The 23,241-nt window shown below is 39.9% G+C and overlaps 2 protein-coding genes across 2 annotated transcripts in view; one reads left to right on the forward strand and one right to left on the reverse strand.

Annotated features, from left to right (window-relative positions):
• Positions 1 to 1,165: 1,165 nt before the first annotated feature.
• On the reverse strand, positions 1,166 to 13,512 carry ccdc80l2 (coiled-coil domain containing 80 like 2). The gene is made up of 12 exons (XM_006788785.3): positions 12,817 to 13,512; positions 12,656 to 12,744; positions 12,347 to 12,520; positions 12,040 to 12,191; positions 10,605 to 10,910; positions 10,180 to 10,420; positions 9,901 to 10,057; positions 7,624 to 7,760; positions 7,006 to 7,157; positions 6,452 to 6,555; positions 6,000 to 6,080; positions 1,166 to 1,683 (listed from the first exon to the last, which is right to left on the reverse strand). Exons 1-12 carry the CDS (start codon positions 13,094 to 13,096, stop codon positions 1,349 to 1,351), a joined length of 2,208 nt encoding a protein of 735 aa, XP_006788848.2. The 5' UTR covers positions 13,097 to 13,512; the 3' UTR covers positions 1,166 to 1,348.
• Positions 13,513 to 16,937: 3,425 nt separating this feature from the next.
• The window catches only part of nnt (nicotinamide nucleotide transhydrogenase), a 37,053-nt gene continuing 30,749 nt past the window's right edge, over positions 16,938 to 23,241 (forward strand). The window contains exons 1-4 of the mRNA XM_006788786.3: positions 16,938 to 16,988; positions 18,940 to 19,159; positions 21,743 to 21,972; positions 22,844 to 23,061. Of these exons, the coding sequence (XP_006788849.2) occupies positions 19,006 to 19,159; positions 21,743 to 21,972; positions 22,844 to 23,061 (602 nt within the window). The 5' untranslated portion in view covers positions 16,938 to 16,988; positions 18,940 to 19,005. The remainder of the gene's footprint in view (positions 16,989 to 18,939; positions 19,160 to 21,742; positions 21,973 to 22,843; positions 23,062 to 23,241) is intronic.

Here is a 23,241-nt window from a genome sequence, read left to right on the forward strand (position 1 = left end):
GGATTTCTCTCTAAGGTCTCTAATCGACCTGGCTTCCTTTTCCTTGGAATTTGTGAGGCACATTATGTCAGCATGCAAATTTGACACAGAGACAATTTAAAGTGACTTTCTGTCTTACTTCAACCTTCATTCTTCTTCTTCTTACTTATAATTCACATTTTGAGGTGAAGGCCAGAGCTGAATTTAGAGCCAGTTGTGTGATGGATGTGTTTTTCTTTTCACTTTTTTTGCTTTGTTATATTGTACCATGTTTTGATTAGATTTATTGTTCAACTTATTGTACATTCACTTTCTGTTACACATCATAGCTATGTTACAACCACTATTCTTCACATCTGTTATGTTATGTGTTACTACCTTTAGCATCAACCCTCATTTTTAAAGTAAAAATGCTTTTACTTTCTTTTCTATTTTCTTTTGTGATGTATAACCTCTATGTTAAAGGTTTAATTCACTCTTTTTTAATTATGTGCCGCTGCACTTGCAGAGTCAATATTGCAGAGCCATATTATTGCATGTGAGGTGTTTGCTATTTTGGACACTTGCTTTTGCTCTGAGATACGCCTGCATATCTTCTTCTTGTGTTGATTTTACTAAACATTGCTTCAGGATATATCTGACATGAGTTTCATTGTAAACATTTGCTATTCCCCTTGCTGGATCCCGGTTTGGTTAAGACCGATGGCTTTGTTTGTTAGTATTTGGATGAATGAGTCATATCACGTTCTGGTCACAATTCGATGTTAAACTTTCTGTGTTAGGACTTCTGAATTCAAGAAATCAGTCCATGCAGACAAGTGAAGAGCTCATGTAAAACCTTTGTTAACATCTGTATTACTGACCATGAGGTTTATGCAGCTCTTTAAAAAGTCATGGCTTAAATAAAAGAACTTTCTTCTATTTCAATACTTTGTTCGTTTTAGTATCGGCATATTTCAGTAGAGAACATTTCCTTTTTTGTACTTGCACAGTGGATGTGTTTGAAAGGTCTAGACAGACATATTAGTAAAAAGCACCGTCTGCTCTGTCTTGAAATTACTTTCTTCCCTTTTTACATATGAAGTCAAAGAGAAAACTGCTTTTTTAAAGGGCAGTTGAAATGCTTGAATAAGACCACGCCATTGTTGTCTGCTTATCTTTTCAATTGTATTTATTTCTTGTAAAATATCCAGCTTATTATTGTAAGATCCAGCAGATCATCATCTATACATCAACTTTATTGATTCTTATGAGTCCAGTTTTGGACTCATAAGCCAATTATTGGCTCAAGTCAAATCCACATGTTGATACTTTTTGTTTCATATTAAAAAATTTAGGTAGATAATCGCTTCTTCCTCTTTTTTTGTCATTATTCCTCCGATTGGCTGTAGAAGTGCATTATCTCTGCCCTCTCTACATTGTATCCGTGGGAGTGTTCCTGCTCGTTGCCGCCTCTTCCTCTGTCCTCCTGGCAGTGAATCCCCAGCCTCTTCTGCAGCTTCTCCTCCTGGAGGCGGAGCTCCATAGAGTCCACCAGGTCGTAGATGTTATCCAGGGACCACATAGGTGATGGAAACCATGTTTTGGGGTCACCATCCTTCCCCACAACCACCATGCTGAAATAGTCCTTATCGATCTTTAGCTGTTCCCTCATACTGTTGACCAAGTGAGGTGTCAATGACTCAACCTCAGTCTGACTGCGACCTGGGGGAAGGATGACAGAATGGAAGTCATTTAAATTACACAAAACAGTGAAAAGCGAAAGAAACGAAAACTAGGATAACCCAGATTCGTTTAGATTAGATAAAATCTTATGACAGCTCAACCTTAAAACCACAGTCAAAACAAAACTTTCAAAAGCATTTCCTCTAGGCTCCAAAAGGGAGAGAGTCCCATATACTTGTGGGGTGGCTGTAGCTCAGGAGGTAGAGCAGGTCACCTACTGATCGGAAGGTCGGTGGTTCGATCACTGGCTCCTCCAGTCTGCATGTCAAGTATCCTTGGGCAAGATACTAACCCCAACTTGCTCTCCGATGCATCCATCGGAGTATGAATGTGTATGAATGTCGTTAGAAAGCACTAAGTATAGATAAAGTGCTTGTGAGAATGTGATTGGGTGAATGAGGCATGTTGTATAGAGCGCTTTGAGTACTCCGGGAGAGTAGAAAAGCGCTATATAAGAATCAGTCCATTTACTTCTATGTTAAAATGCTCGACTTTTCAGCAAAAATAAACTTTGTCCTGCAGGTTTTAGATGTGTCCTTGATCCAACACAGCTGATTAAAATGGCTACATTTCTTCCTTAACATGGCTTGAAGTTCTCCAGAGGCCTGGTAATTAACCAATCATTTGATTCAAGTGTGTTGACCCAGGGTGAGATCTAAAACCTGCAGGACACCGGCACTTCAGGCCTAGAGTTCCCCACCACTGATGTAGAAACTGTTTTCTCTCTGCCAAAGGCTGTAGGGCCGGCATCCAGGTACACATCAGACGAGCCTACAGATCGGAGATCTCCCGACTCGTCTGGAGGCGTCCCCGGTTTCTGCTACCAGTTACCCTTCCGGATTTGATTGGAAACACGTACTTGCAGCCACTACAGCGTGGATCCTGCCCATCTGATGCTCTGGATTTTGCCGATTATCCCCCCACCACTGCGCCCTCACAGCCCGCATCGCACAACCGGTGGTTGGCCCCGCCGGTTCCGTGGCGCTGCTGGAGACCTCGCGTGCGGACACGGTGTTTGCTGTCAATTCCACTCCGACAAGCTGATGGGAAACCTGCGCTACCAGCTTTTAATCGGATTGCGCTCTTGAACGCCCGCTCCATCGCAAACAAATCCTTCTCTCTGAATGAGCTCTTCACAAGGAAAAGCCTGGACTTTCTGTTTCTCACCGAAACATGGCAGAGGGATGGCGAATTTGTTCACCTAAACGAACTGCGTCCTGCAGACTGCTCTTACTTGGGCGCCCCCCCGTTTAGGTCGCCGTGGTGGAGGTCTTGCCGTTGTCTTTAAGGACAGTTTCATCTGCAGAGGTATGCAAACTGAAAACTATTCTTCCTTTGAGTCGCAAACAATTAAGGTGGGCTCTACGAACATCTTTTATTGTGTCTTAGTCTATCGCCCTCCTGGCCCTGCTACTGAGTTCTTAAAGGATTTTATGGACTTCTTATCTTCTATTATCAAGCTGGAGAAAGTTTTAATTCTTGGGGATTTTAACATTCATATTGATGATGCCTCATCTAACTCTGCAGCTGAACTTCTATCTATATCTGAGTCTTTTAACTTTGTCCAACATGTCTCTGGTCCAACCCATTTAAAAGGCCATACCTTGGACCTTGCTTTTTCCTTGGGCCTCAGCATTGGCAATGTGTTTGCTGAGGATGTACATTTGAGTGACCATAACTGTATCTTTGTTGAACTTAATTTTAGCTCTAAACAGATGCCTGTGAAGTTAAAAACTCATAGACGCATAATAACTGAGACTACTGCTGAGAGGTTCTCCATTATGTTTGACAGGTCTCCACTTTTTACCGGAAACGATGTAAATGTTCTTATTCAGTCTTTTAATAGGGAATGCACATCCATTTTGGATCAAGTGGCACCTATTAAAACAAGCTCGGCTTTACAAAAGAAGATAAATGAGACTATCTTAAACTTAAGGAGAATATGCCGCAAAATAGAACGACTATGGAAGAAAACCAAACTTGACGTACATAGGCTCCATCTTCGAGATCTCATGCTCTCCTTAAATGACACAGTGAAAACTGTTAGATCTGAAAATTTTTCTGGGCTCATAACAAAAAACAAGAGAAATCCCAAGTTTCTTTTTGACAAAGTTAGTGCTATTGTCTCCCCAGATGTGGTACCTTTAGATGTACACTCTAAAGTAGATAGTAATAAACTCCTCCGATTTTTTGTTGATAAGATTAACGACGTCAATGCTAAAATTTCCCCAAAGCTTTCTTGTTCTCCGAGTCAGGCACTCCCTTTGTACTCCTGGTCAACTTTTACAACTGTAACATATGAGGAAATAGCAGCCCTGGTTGACAAAATGAAGCCATCCTCAAGCCCCTCAGACATTATCCCCACTAAGCTTTTTATTAATGCCTTTGACACCATTGGTCCTTGGGTTGTGAACCTTTTTAATGTTTCTCTTCAGACTGGGGTGTTCCCCAGCATTTTTAAACATGCCATTGTGGAACTAAGGCTCAAAAAACCCAACCTGGACCCAACACTACTTCAAAATTTAAGACCTATCTCCAAACTCCCATTTATGTCAAAACTCCTTGAGAAGGCAGTAGCTGTCCACCTTACGGCATACTTGGAGAAATATAACATCCATGACCGTTTTCAATCTGGGTTCCGTAAATTGCATTCCACTGAGACAGCACTACTGAAAGTAACTAATGATATTATGATGTCAGCAGACTCCGGAGAATACACAGTCCTAGTCTTGTTAGACCTTACCTCAGCCTTTGATACAGTCAACCATACCATCCTGATAAACAGACTGAGAGACCTGGTTGGGATGTCTGGCTCTGTTTTAGACTGGTTTTCATCTTATATATCTGAAAGGAGTTTTAGTGTGTCTGCAAACCAGATCATGTCGGAATCTACAGAGTTGTTGTGTGGAGTTCTTCAGTGCTCTGTGCTGGGACCTATTCTGTTTTTAATATACATTCTTCCTTTAAGTCAGATAATACAGCAGTTTCCTGAAGTATCTTACCATCTTTTTGCTGACAATATTCAGCTATATTATTCATTTAAGCCTGCTGAAGCTCATAAGCTCTCCAATCTGATTGACTGTTTAACCAACATTAAACAATGGTTGAACAATAACTGCTTACAGCTAAACCCAGACAAAACAGAAACTTTGATTATTGCACCAGGCAGTGCAATACCTGATATTAAACGGCGACTGGGTGACCTAGGTTCCTCCCAGAAACATAACCTTAGAAACTTGGGTGTCATTTTTGATGAAGCTTTTTCTTTGGAGGGACATCTAAATCAGACAGTAAGAACCTGCTTTTTTCACCTGAGGAACATTTCTAAACTTAGATCCATCGTGTCAACAAGTGAACTCGAGATGATAATACATGCTTTTATCTCTACAAGACTTGACTACTGTAACAGCCTGTTTACTTGTCTAAACATGAAAGGGCTATCCTGCCTACAGGTTGTTCAAAACTCTGCAGCGAGGCTACTGACCCGCTCGAACAAGGGTGCTCATATGACCCCTGTGTTAAAGTCGCTGCACTGGCTACCAATCAGATTCAGGTTCCATTTTAAAATTCTAGTTTTAACTTTTAGAGCATTACAGAGACAGGCACCCCCCTACATTGCTGATCTGATTCATACACATACCTCCACTTGTAACCTGAGGTCAGCAAACCAAAATCTTTTAGTGGTCCCCCACACTCGTTTTAAAACCCGAGGGGACCGATCTTTCCAAGCTGTTGCACCCAGATTGTGGAATGCACTTCCCCTATTTCTACGGGGTTTGGACTCAGTGGAGACCTTCAAAAAGCAGCTAAAGACATTTTTATTTCAAAAAGCTTTTAATTAGACCAGGGTTTTCATGGTGTATTTTATGACTGTATTATGTTTTTACCTTGTAAAGCACTTTGTGACATATGTCTGTGAAAGGTGCTATATAAATAAAGTTTACTTACTTACTTACTACTTACAAACTACACCTGCCAACTGCATCTCTGTTCAGGCCAAACCACATATCTACATGTGGCAAAAGGTTAGCAGTAGTGACAGCATGATAGAATATAAATACTGAATGTGTCTTCCTCAGCTACACGCTTCCTTTGGTTGACAGATGTAGCCTTTTGGAGTCCACAAAACAGGTGAGATCACGCAAGCCACATCCATCTTTTTTTTTTTTTTAACAAAGAATCTGCTCTTAACCCAAAATGTTTATTAAACTACCTACCTTAAAATATACAATATTACTAATGATTTCAAACGTGTATGCTCCATTACATCTCATACACCTGGAACCATGACATACCATTTAAGGGAAATAACTCAACAGTTCCTGATGCTTTTTCTTCCGCTCCTATCAGCTTTAGCATGGCAAAGTGACGAATACCTGAGAAACACATTTAGACTCATTAAAAGGGACACATTCAGCACAGATAATCAAAACGATCCTTTTTTATAAAGACAAAGAAATGCTTTTGTGTCGATGAACCTATTTAGCTAAGCGCCTGTCTAGCTATGGTTATATATTTCAAATAATATGGCTCTCGTACCGCACAATTTTATAAATGTATAACATTTTTAATACACTAATTTCATATTATAATATTCATTGTTTGATTCTGTCATGATCCGTACAGTTTTGTTTAATGGTATGCCTTTTCAGGTCCAAATTTCACAACAATGACAAATCTACCCATGTCTGACTTCTGGCTTCCTTGTAACACTTCCTTGTTACCGCAGGTCTTTTAAAACACGTACCCAGGGGACATTCCTGTCCTCTGACAGCAGAGAGCTGCTGCTGAAACAAATAGTCATCCTCAGAGGGAGCAGAGATGAGCAGCAGTCTCCTTTTAGAAATGAACCTAGAAATGAAAAATATAGATTTAAACTTGGATGCCTGTCAGTTTCATTCAATCATTAGACCACCTTCTATAAAATGGAAGACCATAGATTCAATCATACTTTTACTCAGTTTTCAAATTTGAATTATGCTACACTTTATATCATGATTTGTGTTAAAAAAAATAGAAACAAACATAAACTCACACAGGAATCAATAAAGACAAATATGAAGAATAATTACATGATTTAAGATAAAGATAGGAGATTGGACTGTGAAAGCTTCAGAGATCCACGCTCCACTAAAAAAAGGTTGCTGTAACCACATGGGTTTTTTCACTGTTGATAATTTAAGGTGACGGAGAGACCAAAATATGCTGACCCTGTTTACAGCAATCTTCAAATTTATTTAGAGCTTGTTTTGGTCTTAGTGGATGGTGCTCACTGCAATAAAAACACATTAATTATATTACCTGAGCAGTGGGTTTTCTACTGCAGGCTGTCCCATGTCTTTAGAGCACGCTGGTGGATTCTTTCTTTCCTTCTCTTTTTCTCGGTTCCTCGAGGGAAAGTTGTCAATGTAGTCAAACAAAGCCTGGCTTGATGGTGGAGCCTCAAAGACTCTCTGGGGGGGAAGGATAAGAGCAGGTGAGGGATTAGATCTTTAGTCTTTATGGGCATACATAAGCAACTAAACAACAAGGAAAATGTATTGCGATACAACTGTATTATTTACATTTTTTTTTCATTTTTGGTGAATGTCAAAGTTATTAAGTGACCAACACTTGGTCACATAATAAAGTTGTTCCCGATCACTTTAAGTGTTGCTGGAGTCATCAGAACTTTGTCTTCTCCATGCACCCTGGAAGTAGGTGAAGTTGTGCCAGAAATATTTGTTGCTATGAACATCAAAGTCCCATCTTTGCCTGGTTAAATAATGGGTTCCTCGATGGGTTACTTGAAGTTCAAATATTGCAATGGTTTTGAAATATGAGTGTGCTGTCCTTTTAATCTCTAAACTTATCTGCTATCAGAAAGCCAAATAAGCAAGAAAAGGCCAAACTTGGAAAGCTCAGGTGAGATTTTCTTACACTGGCCTTGATGTCATAATCTGTGACAGTCATTGAAAAGAGGTCGGGCGACGACAGGCTGAGCTCTGCCCTCAGCAGAGAGATGGCCCCTAAATCCAAGAAGTGCTCTGCTTGGCCACTAAGTGGAGGCTCTGAATCTGGAGAACATACATACAAAGGATATAAATCAATGTGTGCACACACAGATGTTAGAGAAAATACCAAGTACACATTACAGTGCATGCAACAAAAACAGTAATTATAACCACTATATCCCACAGTGTTAAATCAGTGTCTCTGAACGATGTGTGAACTTGAAGACAGTAATTACACAGGGCTTTTGTTTGGCTGTGTATATTCACCAAGTCCTCTTGTGGAAAGGGACTACTGTGTTAACTGTTAAAATGTAACTACTGCAGTATCACAGTGTAAAAGTTAAACTAAACATTTACTACATTCCGCAGTGCAAAATTAAACTGTTACTTCCTGGTACACAAGTTCAGAGAACTACTACGTTTTGCTTAGCAGTAAACCTGAGCTGTTTATGTTATACTGACTAAACCACTTCACTTTATTAGATACTATCTGCTTTTTTATGGCTGATGGGAACTGTGTATTGTATGGGTTAGTTCCCTGATGATGAATTTCACTGACTTTGTTGTGCTCTTGATTTTGTATTCAGCGTCATACTGAGGCTGAACTTTGTAGTTTTGAGTTAAATGTCTCAACGCACATTGACTGGATTAGGTTAGCATTAAATTTGGTTCAGTAAGGCCCCCACTCACACAGGTCTACAGACCAGTCTCCAGATAAAAATGTGCATTCTCTAATCACTTAATGCATGTTTAAATATCCAGTCCTGCAGGTCTATAGATTGACGGTGACCCTCTGGCAACCCTCTGGCAACCCTCTGGGGACCCTCTGGCAACCCTCTAGCATATATATTTTTCCTGGGGAAAATATATATGCCCTGATGGTTGGTAAGTTTTTGCAATCGCTTGGTGACGTTGGTGGCAAAGAGGAATATGGTGCTGCACCAAAACTCTCCTTATGATTCCTTTGGTTGATAACAGTTTGCATTGAAGATGTTGTCATTGCAGCAACTCTACTACCACAGTGATCACAAGGAGGTTTTAGTTTCAGCGCATTCTGTACAACTTCTAGCAACCACTCTCGACCCAATCATGGAATACACATTTTTTTCGGGAGGATGGGAGGTTGCTATGCCACATCTCTAGGCCTATGTGACTGAGGGATAATTTATGTCCGTCTGAAGTTGAACTGCCTTACTTTACCTTCAACCATATGTTATTAATAAATGATGTACCAATATGGTGACATATGGGAGTTGGGCTAAAATATTAATCCAAGGCTCAAAACAGCAGTTCTTCAAAAGCAAGTCCACAAACAATTGTGTTCAAAAGTTTACATACATTCATCATGGCCATGAATGTCATGGCAGTTGAGGGCTTTTCAGCGTAACTGGTGCTGAAGGTTCTACATTGTCTTAACTTGACAAGGCCAAGACCTATTAGGTTCTTGATTGACTACAACTAGTAGTTTCTCTTTTCCAGAATAAAAAGAATTTGTTTGATGCCACTAATCAGATTGACCAATATTCAGAACAATGAGAAAGTCCAACAAACTCAGTCAAGATCAAATAAAGACAATAGGAAACTTAGATTAAGAAGACCTTTTGAAGCCAATTCTAAACAACTGCAGATTCCAAGATAATTAACTTAAATGACTGTAAGTATGTGTCATTCAGATGTGTTATCACTATGTGGAAGAAGACCCAAACTGTCACCCTCAATAACTGAAAACAAAAAAACAAAAAACTGAAATATCAGATTGACTATGACATTCATGCGCAGGGTTAGTGTGTCTAAAAACAGACTTCAGACCAAAGGTTAAAATTAATTAATTAATAATTCATGTCTGTACACGCATAAGGCGTATACCAAGATGGCTATCTCTTTACTAACAACCTTAAGGCTTATAAACAGTCTGTGTATTTTACCATTAGCTATTGTTAGCATGCTAAAATAGCTGGCAATAGGTCAATACCTTACTCACGGACAATTTTGTTACTGTTCAGTTTCTAGGAAGCACCATATTTGCCTTTGGTTGCATGTTAGTAAAAAACAAAACAAAACCAAATGTGTGTTGGTTCAGTGAACCCTGAGAGGATTTGTAGTTTTAACAGCATTCATGAAGAGAACCTAAACAAATGTTGAAATGCGAATACATAACTGGCAACATCACACAGCCGCCAAAAAAGGTAAAAACCCTTCCTACCTAGGTGGTAGTGCTGAATTATAAGTGTGCCATCACTTCCCTGTCCAGTAATGGTTGCCACTGTGATCTTCCTCATAGCGAGTTCACAGCGATACTTCTCATTCTCCTCAGTCTGCTGGATGTACAGTGTTGCCTCTCTGTTGGGTGTTGAGATCACCTTGTATGAGGCAAAACAAAAACATGAAGACTGGTTCAGGTACAGCCGTGAAAATACATGATTTAAATTCATTAACAATCTGGAGGCAAAGAGAAGTGCAACGATTAGACAAAAGGTCTTACCATCAACCTTCTTGTCCCCTTTAAACTGTCCAAAAACTCCTTCAGCGCTGTTTTATCCTTCTCACTTGCCTCTCTGTTGGACTTTTTCCCCCTTCCTTTTCTTTTCTTTCCTTTTTTCCCTTTGCCTTTTTTCTTAGACCCCTGTTTTTCCTTTTTGTTCTCCTTTCCACTCTGCCCAGTTTTATCTCCATTATTTTTCTCTACATTTCTTTTCTTTCCTTCTTCCACAGATGGATGAGTGCTGCAATACAATATATAAAAAAGTCACTTTGATGTCCATCCAGCACTAAAAACAGTATTTATGTGCTGTAAGCAGAAGAGGAGGCAAGAAATACCAGATGTGAACACAAATCAAAACATTCAAAGGCATACTCTTCACTCTGTTTCAAAGTCTAACAAAACATACAAACTTAAAAAGACATTACCTGTTTTTCTTTACTTCCTCATTGCTCCTTGAAACAGATGGAGGACTTGTCACCCTTGTTTTCTCCTGTACTTTAGAATTAATGGGATCATTGTTGCTCGAAGGCTTTCTCATTGTAGACGGCTTACGAATTACAAACCTTGACCGACCACTCAGTATATCCTGGATCTTACTCCTCAGAGCAGCTTTTTTGTCCAAAGGTGGTCTTCTTTGTAATGGCACCACAGAAGTCACATTTCCTCTCCTCTGAGGACTAAGTGTCATCTTTTTTCTTTTTTTCACAATCTTCTTTTTGGTGGTTTTACATCTAAAACATGGCATAGAAAACAAAAAAATTCACATGTGTGTTCACTTGGAAAACTATGAAATCTTTATCTGTTTTTAATCATCGTTTTTTTTTAAACTGATGAACGTAAGTGTCGGCCATTGTAAAAAAAAAAAAAAAAAAATACAATAAAATAAAATGAGGGGGAGTTATTTAGCAGGAAGTCTGGTGAGCAGATACTGCCCATGGAATAACGTCCTGCTCACCAATGAATCGCTTCACTTGTTCCCGATCGCTTTGTCAGTTGCTGCATTTGACATCCCATATTCTGGTTGTGTAGATTAGTCTTGCATATTTTCCAACCTTATTAGTCCATAGTATCCTTCTTTCCCATTGGTAGTTAATTCAGTCTCTCAGAAGTGAGTTTGACTTAAGCTAGTTCCCAACTGCTTGTAGGTGAGTTATAGTTTCTGTGTTCTTGAGTCTGCTAGAGACTACTCTGATCTGAGTGACGTCAATTTCATCATCAGACAGGGAATGCAAGGCGGTCATACACTTAAGTGACCAGATAAACTAATGAGACTTTTCTTTTCCTGCATCAACTACTCAGCAGCCTCCAGGTGGAAGGAGGACAACTGTTACTCAGTCTCTGTAACTGCTAGTCTTATTTGTGTGCATACGCCATATAATGGTCTAAAAATCTCTGAAACTCTTGTATATAATTGTTTTGCACTGGGTACAAATATCCTTGCACATTTTGTGACTCTTCTGTACTTATTGTTTCTGAATTCACTGCAGGAGCCTCTCTAGGACTGTTTGGCAAACTTTCTGACACGTTCCTCTCAAAGCTCAGAAATATTACATTAATTTAATTTGTGATGTTGACTTGACCATAGGTGTGCATGTCAGAGTAAATTGTTGTCTCACTCTCTCTGCTAGCCCTGCAATATACTGGCAATATGTCCAGGGTATATCCTGGCTGTCACTCCATGACCGCTGGGATAGGCTCCACACCTCTATGACCCTGAACTGTGTAAGTGGAAGAAAATGGATTATTGATGCTAAACAGGACAAACATTTCACGGTGTACAGCTGAAAAGGAAGCATGATCATCATATATAGCACCTTTAAAATTAGTCATCACATAAAAATAAAAGTAAGGTAGTGAAACCTGAGATGAGATCCTTTTCTGGTCATCTTCTCCAGCTTCCTCATGGGGAACTGATCGATGACCTCCAAAACGGCCTCGACACGGACCGGATAAGGGAAGCGCTCGCTGACCTGTAGGTTCTTCTTTATAACCAGCATGGTGAACTTTTGCTCCTGACATGATTGGTGTTCAACACAAATCAGAAGCACATCAACTAGTAAACCACCAAGAACCATTTCAGTTTAAAAAAGAATTAAAAAGGCAATAACTTTTTTATATGTTGCCAAGAGTTTGAAATGAATCACACAGTTTATGGCACACTGGTTACTTGGCTGGTAAGCTCCAGGTAGTGTAGCAGTTTGGTAACCGTGTCAGGGTCCAGGTTCTCGACTGTGGCATCTCCTTGAAAAGTTGTTTTCTGGATCCGTCCCTCCATCATAGCATTTTGAATGATAGTTACAATGTACGTATCTCTTTCTGCTAAATGGCAGTTCAGGCCTTTCTGAGTAAGGCAGAGAAAGAAACAATCAAATAAAACAAGTAAAAATTGATGGATAAGCAGCTAGTTTTAATTTTTTTTAAATCTGAAAAAAGAGTAAATAATGTGTATGTATCAGAATAAATTGCAGAGAAGTACTTGCTCCATTTCTTCTAGCTGTTTCTCCATCATACGAAGATATTGGTCACTGTGGGATGGAGCTGTTATCACCCACAGACGCTTTTTACCTGCAAGGGAAAAATCGGTGACTGTGGGGACATAAGAACAGGAACATCTGCTGGTCAATGAGTTGCTCTTACCTGCAAAGTCAGCCAGGAAATCCATCTCTGGAGCCAAGCTTGATGATGACTCTCCAACTTTTCTGTCATATCCATCTTCTCTGCTTTCTTCCAGCCCTAATCCATGTTCAATTCCAGGAGGAAGGTCTGAGTAGTCTCCCCAGTCTCGTACATTTGGGTCCAACAGTTCCTTTGGCCTACCGTCACCGAAGCCCTGCCATGCAGCCAGCAAACCCAGGTTGTTGAGGCTCCACAAAGCTGCAATCAGCAACAGATAGCGTGAGGTAAAAAACTGAGACATCCTCACTGATGTTGCAAATAAATTGGTCTGGCGATCAGCTGGAACTGCTTAGCAGCTCATAAATCCTCATCTGAAGAAAAAATACATATGTGCAGTGTTGCTTTCACCACCGCTAGGTCTTAGTCAGCAGTGTTGCCTCTGTAACAGACTAGGATTTGCCACTTGTTTAGAAGTGATGTGCAGTTATTTTAAAAAAGGAAAAAAAAGTATCCAGTTAATAAAACAATAGCTTGAATCCCAGTTCAACGCTCCACTGAAGGCTTTATGGTGAAAAATGGTGAATCTGTAAAGGAAAGAGAAAAGCAAAGACTATCGTGTTGTTAACGCCTCTCTGCAGCAGAGAAACTGACTCGAGAGACACTCCTCTCCTTACACACAGATACACACTCCTGGATCGAATTAAATCCCAGACCCCTTTAACAGGAAACTCCTGGAATTTTCTGCAACTTCAAAGCATTTTCTCCCAGAAAACTCTCTCTCCCTCTCTGTCCCACACACTACCATACTATTACACACACACGCCACAAAAAATAGTCATTGTTGCATAATTGGTGCCACACATTGTCTTTGGTTTGAATCTCTTCACCAGATGAAATTTCATTGTATTCAGCATGTTTGATTTACACATATGTCACTATCTGTCAGACAAAAGAATGAACTTTAATCACAAACTTTGTTACCGCACACATGATTTGTGAGAGATGGGGTTTTCCCAGAAAAAGTGCAAGGACAGTGAAGGTCATGAACTTTGGGAAGTTCAGGCAGTTCAGACCAAAGCCATTTGTTCAGGATTGTCAAAGCTTTTAAGTGATGGGAAAAGGCAATTACCATAAATAACTAAGACCACACTGCAGATGCCGATGTCTAGAAAAGGTCACACCAGTTCAAAATTGTCAATCTGAGACAAATGTCCTCACGGGGCAATAGCCTTCTGTCAGGTAAAAGCACTCATCTTTCTCCAACCTCACAAAGCTTAAAAACAACAAAGCTTGATAGCTTACAACCTCCTTCCTCTCATTAAAACCTACAAATCTGACTTGAAATATCTGCAATTTTAACCTATAAACCCCCAGATCTTCTGTTTTGCAGAATATTTAGAGCATTCTTAGTAGTGATCTTAGTAATTATTGTTATGTTCACTTACTGGGCACTTTTTATTAGGTAAACATTGCTACTACTGGGTTGAACACCTTTTAATTCTTTGTGGTGTAGATTCAACAAGGCGTTGAAGTTTTTTTTTTGTCCACATTGACATGACTGGCATGCTATTACATGGCCAACAGCTCAAACTGACACGGTGGATCCATGCATTTCAGGCTGTTTATGCCAGATTCAGATCCTGCCATATGAATGTTCCAGTAGAAATGGAGTCTTCTGTTGCCTAAATACAGTGATAACCATGTGATGTGACTGGCCGATTAGATATTTGCATTAAAAGAGGTTGAACAGGTTTCCCTAATAAAATGGCTAGTGACTATAAATGGCCTACTCTAGAATTATTGCCCTTATTCTACAAAACAAGCAAATATGTAATGTTTTGTACGATAAATCAAATGCAATTTTTTATATTATATAAATAAAGTATCCACATAAGTATGAAAACTGCACATTGTTAGTATTTTATATGTAATTTCATTTGTAACAAATCATTAGTGGATCTACTGCATATAGCGAGGAAGTGCAACAGGTAGAATTTTTTTGTCAGATGAACTGAAAAACACATGTTTTGAAGAATTATGACATTCTAAATATTCTTGCACATGTTTCTTGACTTCAAAAATGGAATTTAGTGAGAATAGAGACAAAATAAAGACAATGGAAGAATGCAGGCTGTCAGTGCAATTAGAAGAGCTGTCTGTAGGGTGAAATGAAATACAATGAGAACCAGGTGCAGCCACAATGCATCCCGCTCTGTGGTCCTGATAAAGAGAACCAGATGATCACTGTGTATGAGAAATAGAGGATTTGTTCTGTTTACATGTGCTGTGCTTTAAGTGAATGAATGTGAGAGAAAAGAAGCTAAGAATAGCATAAACAAAGACACATAAAGAAGCTGCTATCTTGTTGTTTAAGTGTCAATACAGGTCGTGTATCAGTTTTTGTAATAATGATACACAGTTAAAAGGTAAAAACAGTAAGAATTTACCTCCCCGTTAGCACAACAATGGGATTTTTCATAGGAAATACATCATTTAAGAGACGATCATGATGTCAGATTTCATTTCAGACAGTGTACCAGCTTACATTTACCATGATGAGATATCTTTGGGTTAAGACCAAGAATAACAGAGTGAAAGCCTCCTTCCGCTGACTTCACAGCACCATTCATATTACACTTTGCACGAGAATGCTGAATTTCATACAGCTGTGCAGTCTCCAACATACCAAATGAAGCCCAGGTGTTGAGTTTAGTGCTTTATATGTAAGATTACAATGACATGCTAACATAATCAAATGCACAACAGCCTCAGGTCAGTATGAGGTCGCACATGATGACATCACAAGGGGGAGGACACATATAACATCAGTCTCAACACTGAGAAAAGATTTAAGATTTAAATTTGTACAAATATATTTGTATGCATAGTAAATTGAGATAACTGATCTGCCATGATGAACAAAAAAACTCCAGGGACCCCCAACCTTCTGGTGTCCACAAAAAAATTGTTCTAATAGAAGAGTATTTTGGAGTCTGGATTGTGAAAAACATTGTCAGCTAGGTTTACTGAAAAGATAAACAACTCAAGGTAAACACCTTAAAAAAGCCCCTCGCTAATATTGACCAAATCCTATGAATTGGACCTCTGTGTCAAATGTCTACCTTTGTGACATCGTGAATTTTTTGTTCTGCTTATATGATGCCTAGTAGGGCCACAGAGAGGGTCAAAGCAAGGACATCCTAGTTATTAAGAGTGGGCATGCCAAGTATGCAAATTGCATAGCTGGCTTTGTGACTATGTGAGACTGTTACATGTGCACAAATTAATGCACATGAATCGCACACAATTAAAACAACCTCAGTGCAAGTCTCAGCCCTGAAAGTTGGCCCTAAGTATTTTTTTTTTAATCCAGGTCCCCAAGTAAGCATCTGTAGATCCATGCAAAAGTGAATTTTGTAATGTTTACTCCAAATGTAGATGGGGCTTCTCATAGCTCAGAATGAATCTTTCTGGGGTAACCTGAGATATAAGCACAAGTGGGTCCTCATACATTGCATTTTTCAGTGCTTTGAAAAAATATCCGCCCTCTTCCTGCTTTTTATTTGCAGAAAGGAAGGGGTATATACTTTTTCACAGCACTGAGCATGCATTAATGAAACACAGCTGGCAATAGCCTATCTCTTTGGCTCAGTGCTACTTTGGGGAGACCAACAATTCCTCTGTGAGGAACAAAAAGAAAGAGTATTGGCTGAGAGCTGCTTTATCCACGAAGTGAAAGCAAATGCGAATAGCAACACATAAACAGTACAATAAACTCTATGAATCAAGCAGAGCCTCAGATTTAGTAAACTGTAGTAGAGCGCGCCTCAGTGGGGCCATGCAGAGTTGCACCTTCAACGTTTTTTTTATGCATTTTTCAGGTACATTACCGAAATGTGCTCATTAGTCTTTTCCAGCATATGGAAACTTTTCGTTTGAATTAAGGCTGTTTTCGGTAAATCTGATGACATATAATATGTGGAAAAGTTATCATAAAGCATAAAAGGAAACGGTGACAAGACAAAAGAAAGGGAAACGACACTGACAGTTACAGCGCAACATGCGCCGCCTGATATCCTCTGACGCATCTCCCGTGGTCCAATCACGTCTCTGTGCCGGCCGCTTCTCCTCACTCCTTCCGGGTCGTCGCAAAGTTCGCCTGTGCTGCACAGAGCCGGGGACTGTCTTCAAAGGTCAGTCGAGTTATCAATCGTTAACCTCTCCACTCTCGCTTTCCACCATGCATTTGTTTCGGTTTGCATTTCTGCGAGTGTGCAGGGGGCCTTTTTGACTCACACGTCGCCTACACGTATGAATCAGAACCATATGACTTTGTATGCAAGCTAGCGCGCTTTATGTTAGCTCAGGTTAGCTTCCTTCCCCCCCCCCCCCCCCCCCCCCCCCCCCCCTTATATATTTTGTCACGCGTATAGACAAAAAGAGAAGCGAGCTGCCAGCCTGGATTGTGACCGTGTTGTCTCTTGAGTCGCAGGGGAATCTGTGTGAGAGCTGGCCCGCCTGAAATGCGTCTAATGCACCAGCTTTTATTCTCCAGATTCGTTGAATGACACCGCTGTGTTGTTGTTATTGTAAGGAAGCCATTGATATGTGGCTTTGTTTTACTGGTGACTCTCGAGGTGGTGGAAAGGTTAACGGTGCTCAGAGCGGGTTAAGCATAGAACACAGAGCAGCAGACCCAAGCAGCTTGATGACGATCTTGGTGGTTATTTTTATGTATCTTTAGCTAACTGTTAGCTGCATGTTAGCTGAAACTCAATGACGTGGTAGTTACAGATTAAAAAAACAAACAAACCCTCAACTACTGCCTTTAAATGATCCACAATTAACTTTTATCGACCTTTATACGCTTTGTTGTTTATTTATTCATTCATACACGTAGTTCATTTTGCGTTTATGTTGCCACGTTTCATTCAGGCCTGTTTAACTTCAGTCTTGGTTTACTGAGGACAGCTCAGCTTTTGTGCTCCAACTGAATGCCTGAAAAATCAATAATGCTAATAATAATGATAATACTACTAAAAAATGTCTAGCATGAATTATCCAAACAGTGTATGCACATCCAAGGCTGAACACTGAGAGATCCCATTGTTAATGAGCTTCTTAATTATCAGTAAACATCAAATGACTGTTTTTTGTTTATGAAGTTGTACAGTTTGGTTTTCTTGGGTAGTTTTTGAATATTGTTGGTCATATGTGGCCTGTTACATTTTGACTACTGTTTAACTCTAGATTGAGAGCCTAATTCAATAACGAAATAACAATAAATAACTTAATTTAAAATGTTTGCAGGCATATTCATTAATGTGCCTACGCTATGATTGTATGACTCTATTTAGATTTAATGATGTATTGATTGCTGTTTATAATTTATCACTTGTGTTTTTTGTGTACTAAGACATTAATTGTTATTAGCTCTTTAGACTTTTTACAAAAAAATTACGGACAGCTCAATTAATAGTATTGATTGCAGTTTACACAGTAACTATATTTTCCACTCACAAAGGTGTACCAGCAAATAATATGATTTTTTTTGCTTGACAAATTACTTGAAATATTGAGGATTCCTCAGTTCATTGAGTCCCTTGAACGCCACTCTCTGCACTAATGATTGGTGCATGTTTTTAACCTTTACTCAAGACATAAAAAGTGGCACAGTAGAGCTTGCAGCCTGTGCGGTCTAGTTTGAACCCTTCTGCACCAGCCTCCTCTCCTAGTTTATCCCAGTCATATTATCTTCTTTTAAAGCAAACACACTACGCCACATATGCTGTTTACTGCCTTTGAATCATTTGGTTTGTTGCAATTAAAATAAGTGATTGTAGTTCTCTGTGGCTTTATTAGTGCAAAGTCAAACAACACACTCATAATAAGGTGTTGAATTTTAGTGCAGCTATGTGACCTGTTGCATAAACAGCGGTCACTTGCATGTCCTTGATGTGCAAGGGAAGGACAGTTTTCTGTGAAAGGATTTGACTTGTGTGTAGTTGGATTCTAGTTCTGGGATCGAGAAAAATATTCAACATGCTTATTTTTTCCTCTCACTTCAACATAGTTTCATCCTGCAGTTCTTCTTAACCTCTAACCACCCTCCCCTCTCTCTCTCTTTTCATGTCTCCTCCCCAGGAGGGCTGTTGTCTGTCCTCTATAGCTCCTCCTGCAGTGTGAGTGTCAGGTGTGTGTGCGTGCACCATGGCTAGCCTCCTCCGAGTTGTGGCGGCCAGCTGCTCAGCGCCTGTGTTCAGCGGGGTTTCTGCTGTAAAGCTGCAGAGTGGCCGTACCATCAAGTCAACATGTCTGCGTTTTTTTAGGACCCATCAAGCTCTCGGGCGATGTGCTAGTCCAGGTAAGGCACTGCACAGTGAGGAGCGTAAGTTAAAGAATCATTAATGCTATAATCAGTGTGGTGTGACTCTTTGTTTTATTGACTGTCTTTGTAATCCATAAAATGGGCAAGGTGACCCAGGCCTGGAACAGTGTTTTATTGCTAGGTGTAAGCTTTTGTGACCTAATGTTCCTATATAAGAACAATGCTATTAAAATTCACAATTATGTATGATTGGGCATTCTTGGATAGCAGGCTGGGTTTTTCTACTGTTTCATTGACACATATCTTTATTGAGATATAGGTAGATATTTAACCGCTGATAGCCACAGGAGCAACACCACCTGTAGCGTCCATGTCTTTTCTCAGTGTCAGGTGTACAGCATGAGTGTTACAGGTGTCTGCTACGCATTATATAAAACAGAGGATTATTCAGTTCACCTTAATCTCTGTTGTAGCATTCTATTCATTCATTCTTGCATGCTTGTTTTGAAGGTCAGTGTTATGAAATAGTTAATCCAGTGGACAAACTTCAGTCTCACACAGCAGTTTTTCAGTTTGGAGTTTTGGTTTAGAGTCGGTGTTGCTTTCTGTTTAAATATCATATAGTGCATAACCCAGTTTCAGAGACATTCTCAATTTGAAGTTTCTGAGGCAGCAGGTGTGATGACTGTGAACCAGCTGGTTCGAGGAGCTTTATGTCTGCGTGTGCTGGTTTCCTTTGCTTCATGGTGACATGGGTTGACATTTCTGCAGTTCAGCTCGCTCCAGTAACAGCTGGCAGCGTTTATTCTGGACACACAAGTGTCAGATTATGATCTCATGTAGGAGGGGCACACATGCTTACGTGTGATTATGCTTTGACCTCCAGAGAACTTATAGACTCACAGCATAACCTGAAAGCATGTGTTTACGTGAGACGGGTTTTGTTCTTTAAAGTGGACAAGATCAGACTTTGCTGCATGTTGTGTATGGTGTTGGTATAACTTGCAAGCAAGCTTACAGACATAAATGACTGTGGGAGTAGAGTTAGCAAATGAGCACAGCATGATGCTTCTGACTTATTTTGTAAAATTGTCAGAGCTGCTTCAGCACTATTCTAAAAAAAAAAAAATCACTGTAATCTTATTTGTAAGTTTTTATCTCAGCCCAATCAATGATTATAATATCCCTGTATAATAAAAGGCTGGTTTGCCGTACGTCTAAGCATCCCCTCCTTTGAAACAACCCAGGCCTGTCAGCCTCTCAGCATTTCCTCTTGTCCTCATTTCCAAGAAAATCGGCACAGTGTAAACATGTTAATTTAAAAACAACAATCACGTGCCGCTGAGGGTCTGCCCTTTTCAATGTTTCATTCATAGGGGAAGGTGTCGAGGCTGCAGGCTCAGGGTTTCAGTCGTGGAAGCTTTCATTGCACTCACAGTAACGTAATAAGTTATCTTCAACTCATAAGACTATCTTCACTTGTCTCTTGTGTCTGCACCGGGTCTTCCGAGCATGTCTGTGTTGCAAGTGTTGTTGATATGTGAAGGGATTAACACGGATCACTTTGATCATCATCGATCTATCCGTATGTTTGCAATCGGACTACGTTAGTTTGTTGAAAATATCACGTTACATATGCGGTAATTGATTAGGTCTTTAGCAAAAAAAAGGTAATCAACAGCCCTTGGTCACTGCTTTTAGTGGTGAATGGGTTTATCTGCTTTTGTCTACTCAGCGTGTTTATTCACTAATCCTAATTTTTGCCGGAAGGCTACCTGAGAGCATTTTTTTTTGGTAGACTGGGTTCTTATATCAGTACTGACCTTTGATTTATAGACCATATTCACATCGTTGGCTCAGAAGAAAAATTCTGAGACGTCTTGTGCTGCGACGCTTCCTGTAAAAGTGGCCATAGGATGGGTCACTGCAGCAGCAGGAGCAGAAAAGAGTAAAGGTTCATGTGTATGGGTTGAGGAGGCAGCAGGAAGGAACTGCAGTGGAATTTCCCATAGGAGCCATTAAAGCATGTGCCTGCCTGTCACTTGAAAAAGAAAGTACTATAAAAAGACTCTGACGTTTTCAGTTTGTTCTTTCTGTTGTTTTCTTTTCAGTTTCTCTTTTGCTACTAATTTATCCCTTGTTATTCTCTCATATCACACTCCCCTTTTTATGTCACCATTTGAATCAGGTCAGCTTTGATTAGTAAATGAGAGACTCAAAATACCTGCAAAACTGATGAATTTACCAGCAGTCCAAGCTGTAGTTTGTGTTTACTGCTAATTTGCAAATGTCACATGAAGAGAAAAATCTTATCAGGAATGCAAACAAAGGCCGTTATTCATATGTTTATGGTAAACTCAGCTAAGTTGTCCTTTCATGTAGTAGTAGCAAAGATCCATAACATAAACAAAATGTTGTGGCTTGTTTATTGTCACTATATCTTTCTGCTGTTTTGGAACATGGCATCTTCAGTCGTTCAGACCCAGAAACACACTGCACATTTCTACCATCTTTCTTCATTAAGGATTCAATATTTATTTATATCACCTTAGCTTTTGTAGCTCATTAAAAAATTTCCTTCAGTTTGTGAGTTTCACCAGATCATTTTTCCCTCTCTAGGTATTCCATACAAACAACTCACAGTCGGCGTTCCCAAAGAAATTTTCCAGAATGAACGCAGAGTGGCGCTATCGCCTGCCGGCGTCCAGGCACTCATCAAACAGGGTTTCAATGTTGTTGTGGAGTCCGGAGCTGGAGAGTCTTCCAAGTTCGGTGATGAACAGTACGCCCAGGCCGGAGCAACAATTAAAGACCTCAAAGACGTCTTAGCATCTGATGTGGTGGTTAAGGTAAGTCTTAAATAAAGAGAGGGTGTGTTGTAGAGAGGGAAGAGGAAAGAACCCAGGAAACCTGTGCCAGAAATGTATCACTATCTGACTGACTGGTTAAGAAGAGGTAATGAGGGATAATAGAAGGAAGTGGGGGAAAGGAAGGAAGTCAGAGTTTTGATGATGACAGCAGCTTTTGGCGTGATGTGTGTCTTGTGGTGTAAGTGTTGGAGGATGTGGAGGAATGACAGAGTATGTGAATGCAGGGAAAAAAACATGTCACTATCCCAAAACAATTAAACTGTCTGTCTTCACGTCAGACATGGTGGTTGAGGATGAGAAAAAGGCAGCGATTCTAAGAAAATGAGAAGCAGCTTCATGCTTTTACAGGTTCTTATTTAATAATCATTTATAATTAAAGGTTTGTTATTTTATAATCTAAACTAATATGAAAGTGGAAAAATGTCAGAGAGAAGTGAAGGTTGCTGTGGATGACTTACACAACCCACTGGATCCTTACTTCCTTGGATACTATACGTACCAGTATGGACCTGAGTTTTAGTGCATTGGTCACTCATGAAAGAGCCTTGGTAACTGTAATATACTACTGATGAAACCAGTGGGTGAGTCTGGACGGGAACTGATGGCGTTAACTTTATAGCATAAAAAAAGTCAGAACTAAAAAACGCTAAAACACTGCACTGTAGTTGGCTGATGTTGAAGAAAAGGTAGAAATATACATATCTATACAAATATAGGAAACACTTGCAGTACTCTATAGTAGCTTTGATATATACTCTGGGATGAACTGATCTCGATAAGATCTGATCAGTTATTTCTGGTCACACTACGTTCGTTTTGAACTATCTGAGCTAAATTTGTCTGCTTCCAGGTCCGTGCTCCTATTTTCAACCCTGCTCTGGGTGTGCATGAGGTGGATATGATGAAGGATGCATCTACTTTGATCAGCTTCATCTATCCAGCTCAGAACCCTGAGCTGATGGACATGCTGTCCAAGAAGAAAGCAACTGTCCTGGCTATGGACCAGGTGCCCAGAGTCACCATTGCCCAGGGTTACGATGCACTGAGCTCCATGGCAAACATCGCAGGGTATGTTCACGGTGCCTTCAAGGCATGTATTGTTGACTGCTTGCGTCCAGTTGAATGATCTGCTCCTGTCTTCCTGTACTCTTGTCTTATAAACAAAATGTTGGATTACGGACCCAGACCAGAAAAAGGAAAACATTTCTTCAGATGTTTTAGCAACTGCTCAATTTTAAAATATAAAAT

Source organism: Neolamprologus brichardi, chromosome 7 (genome assembly GCF_056152115.1).
Source record: "Neolamprologus brichardi isolate AB-2024 chromosome 7, ASM5615211v1, whole genome shotgun sequence".
In the NCBI taxonomy this organism is placed as follows: Eukaryota; Metazoa; Chordata; class Actinopteri; order Cichliformes; family Cichlidae; genus Neolamprologus; species Neolamprologus brichardi.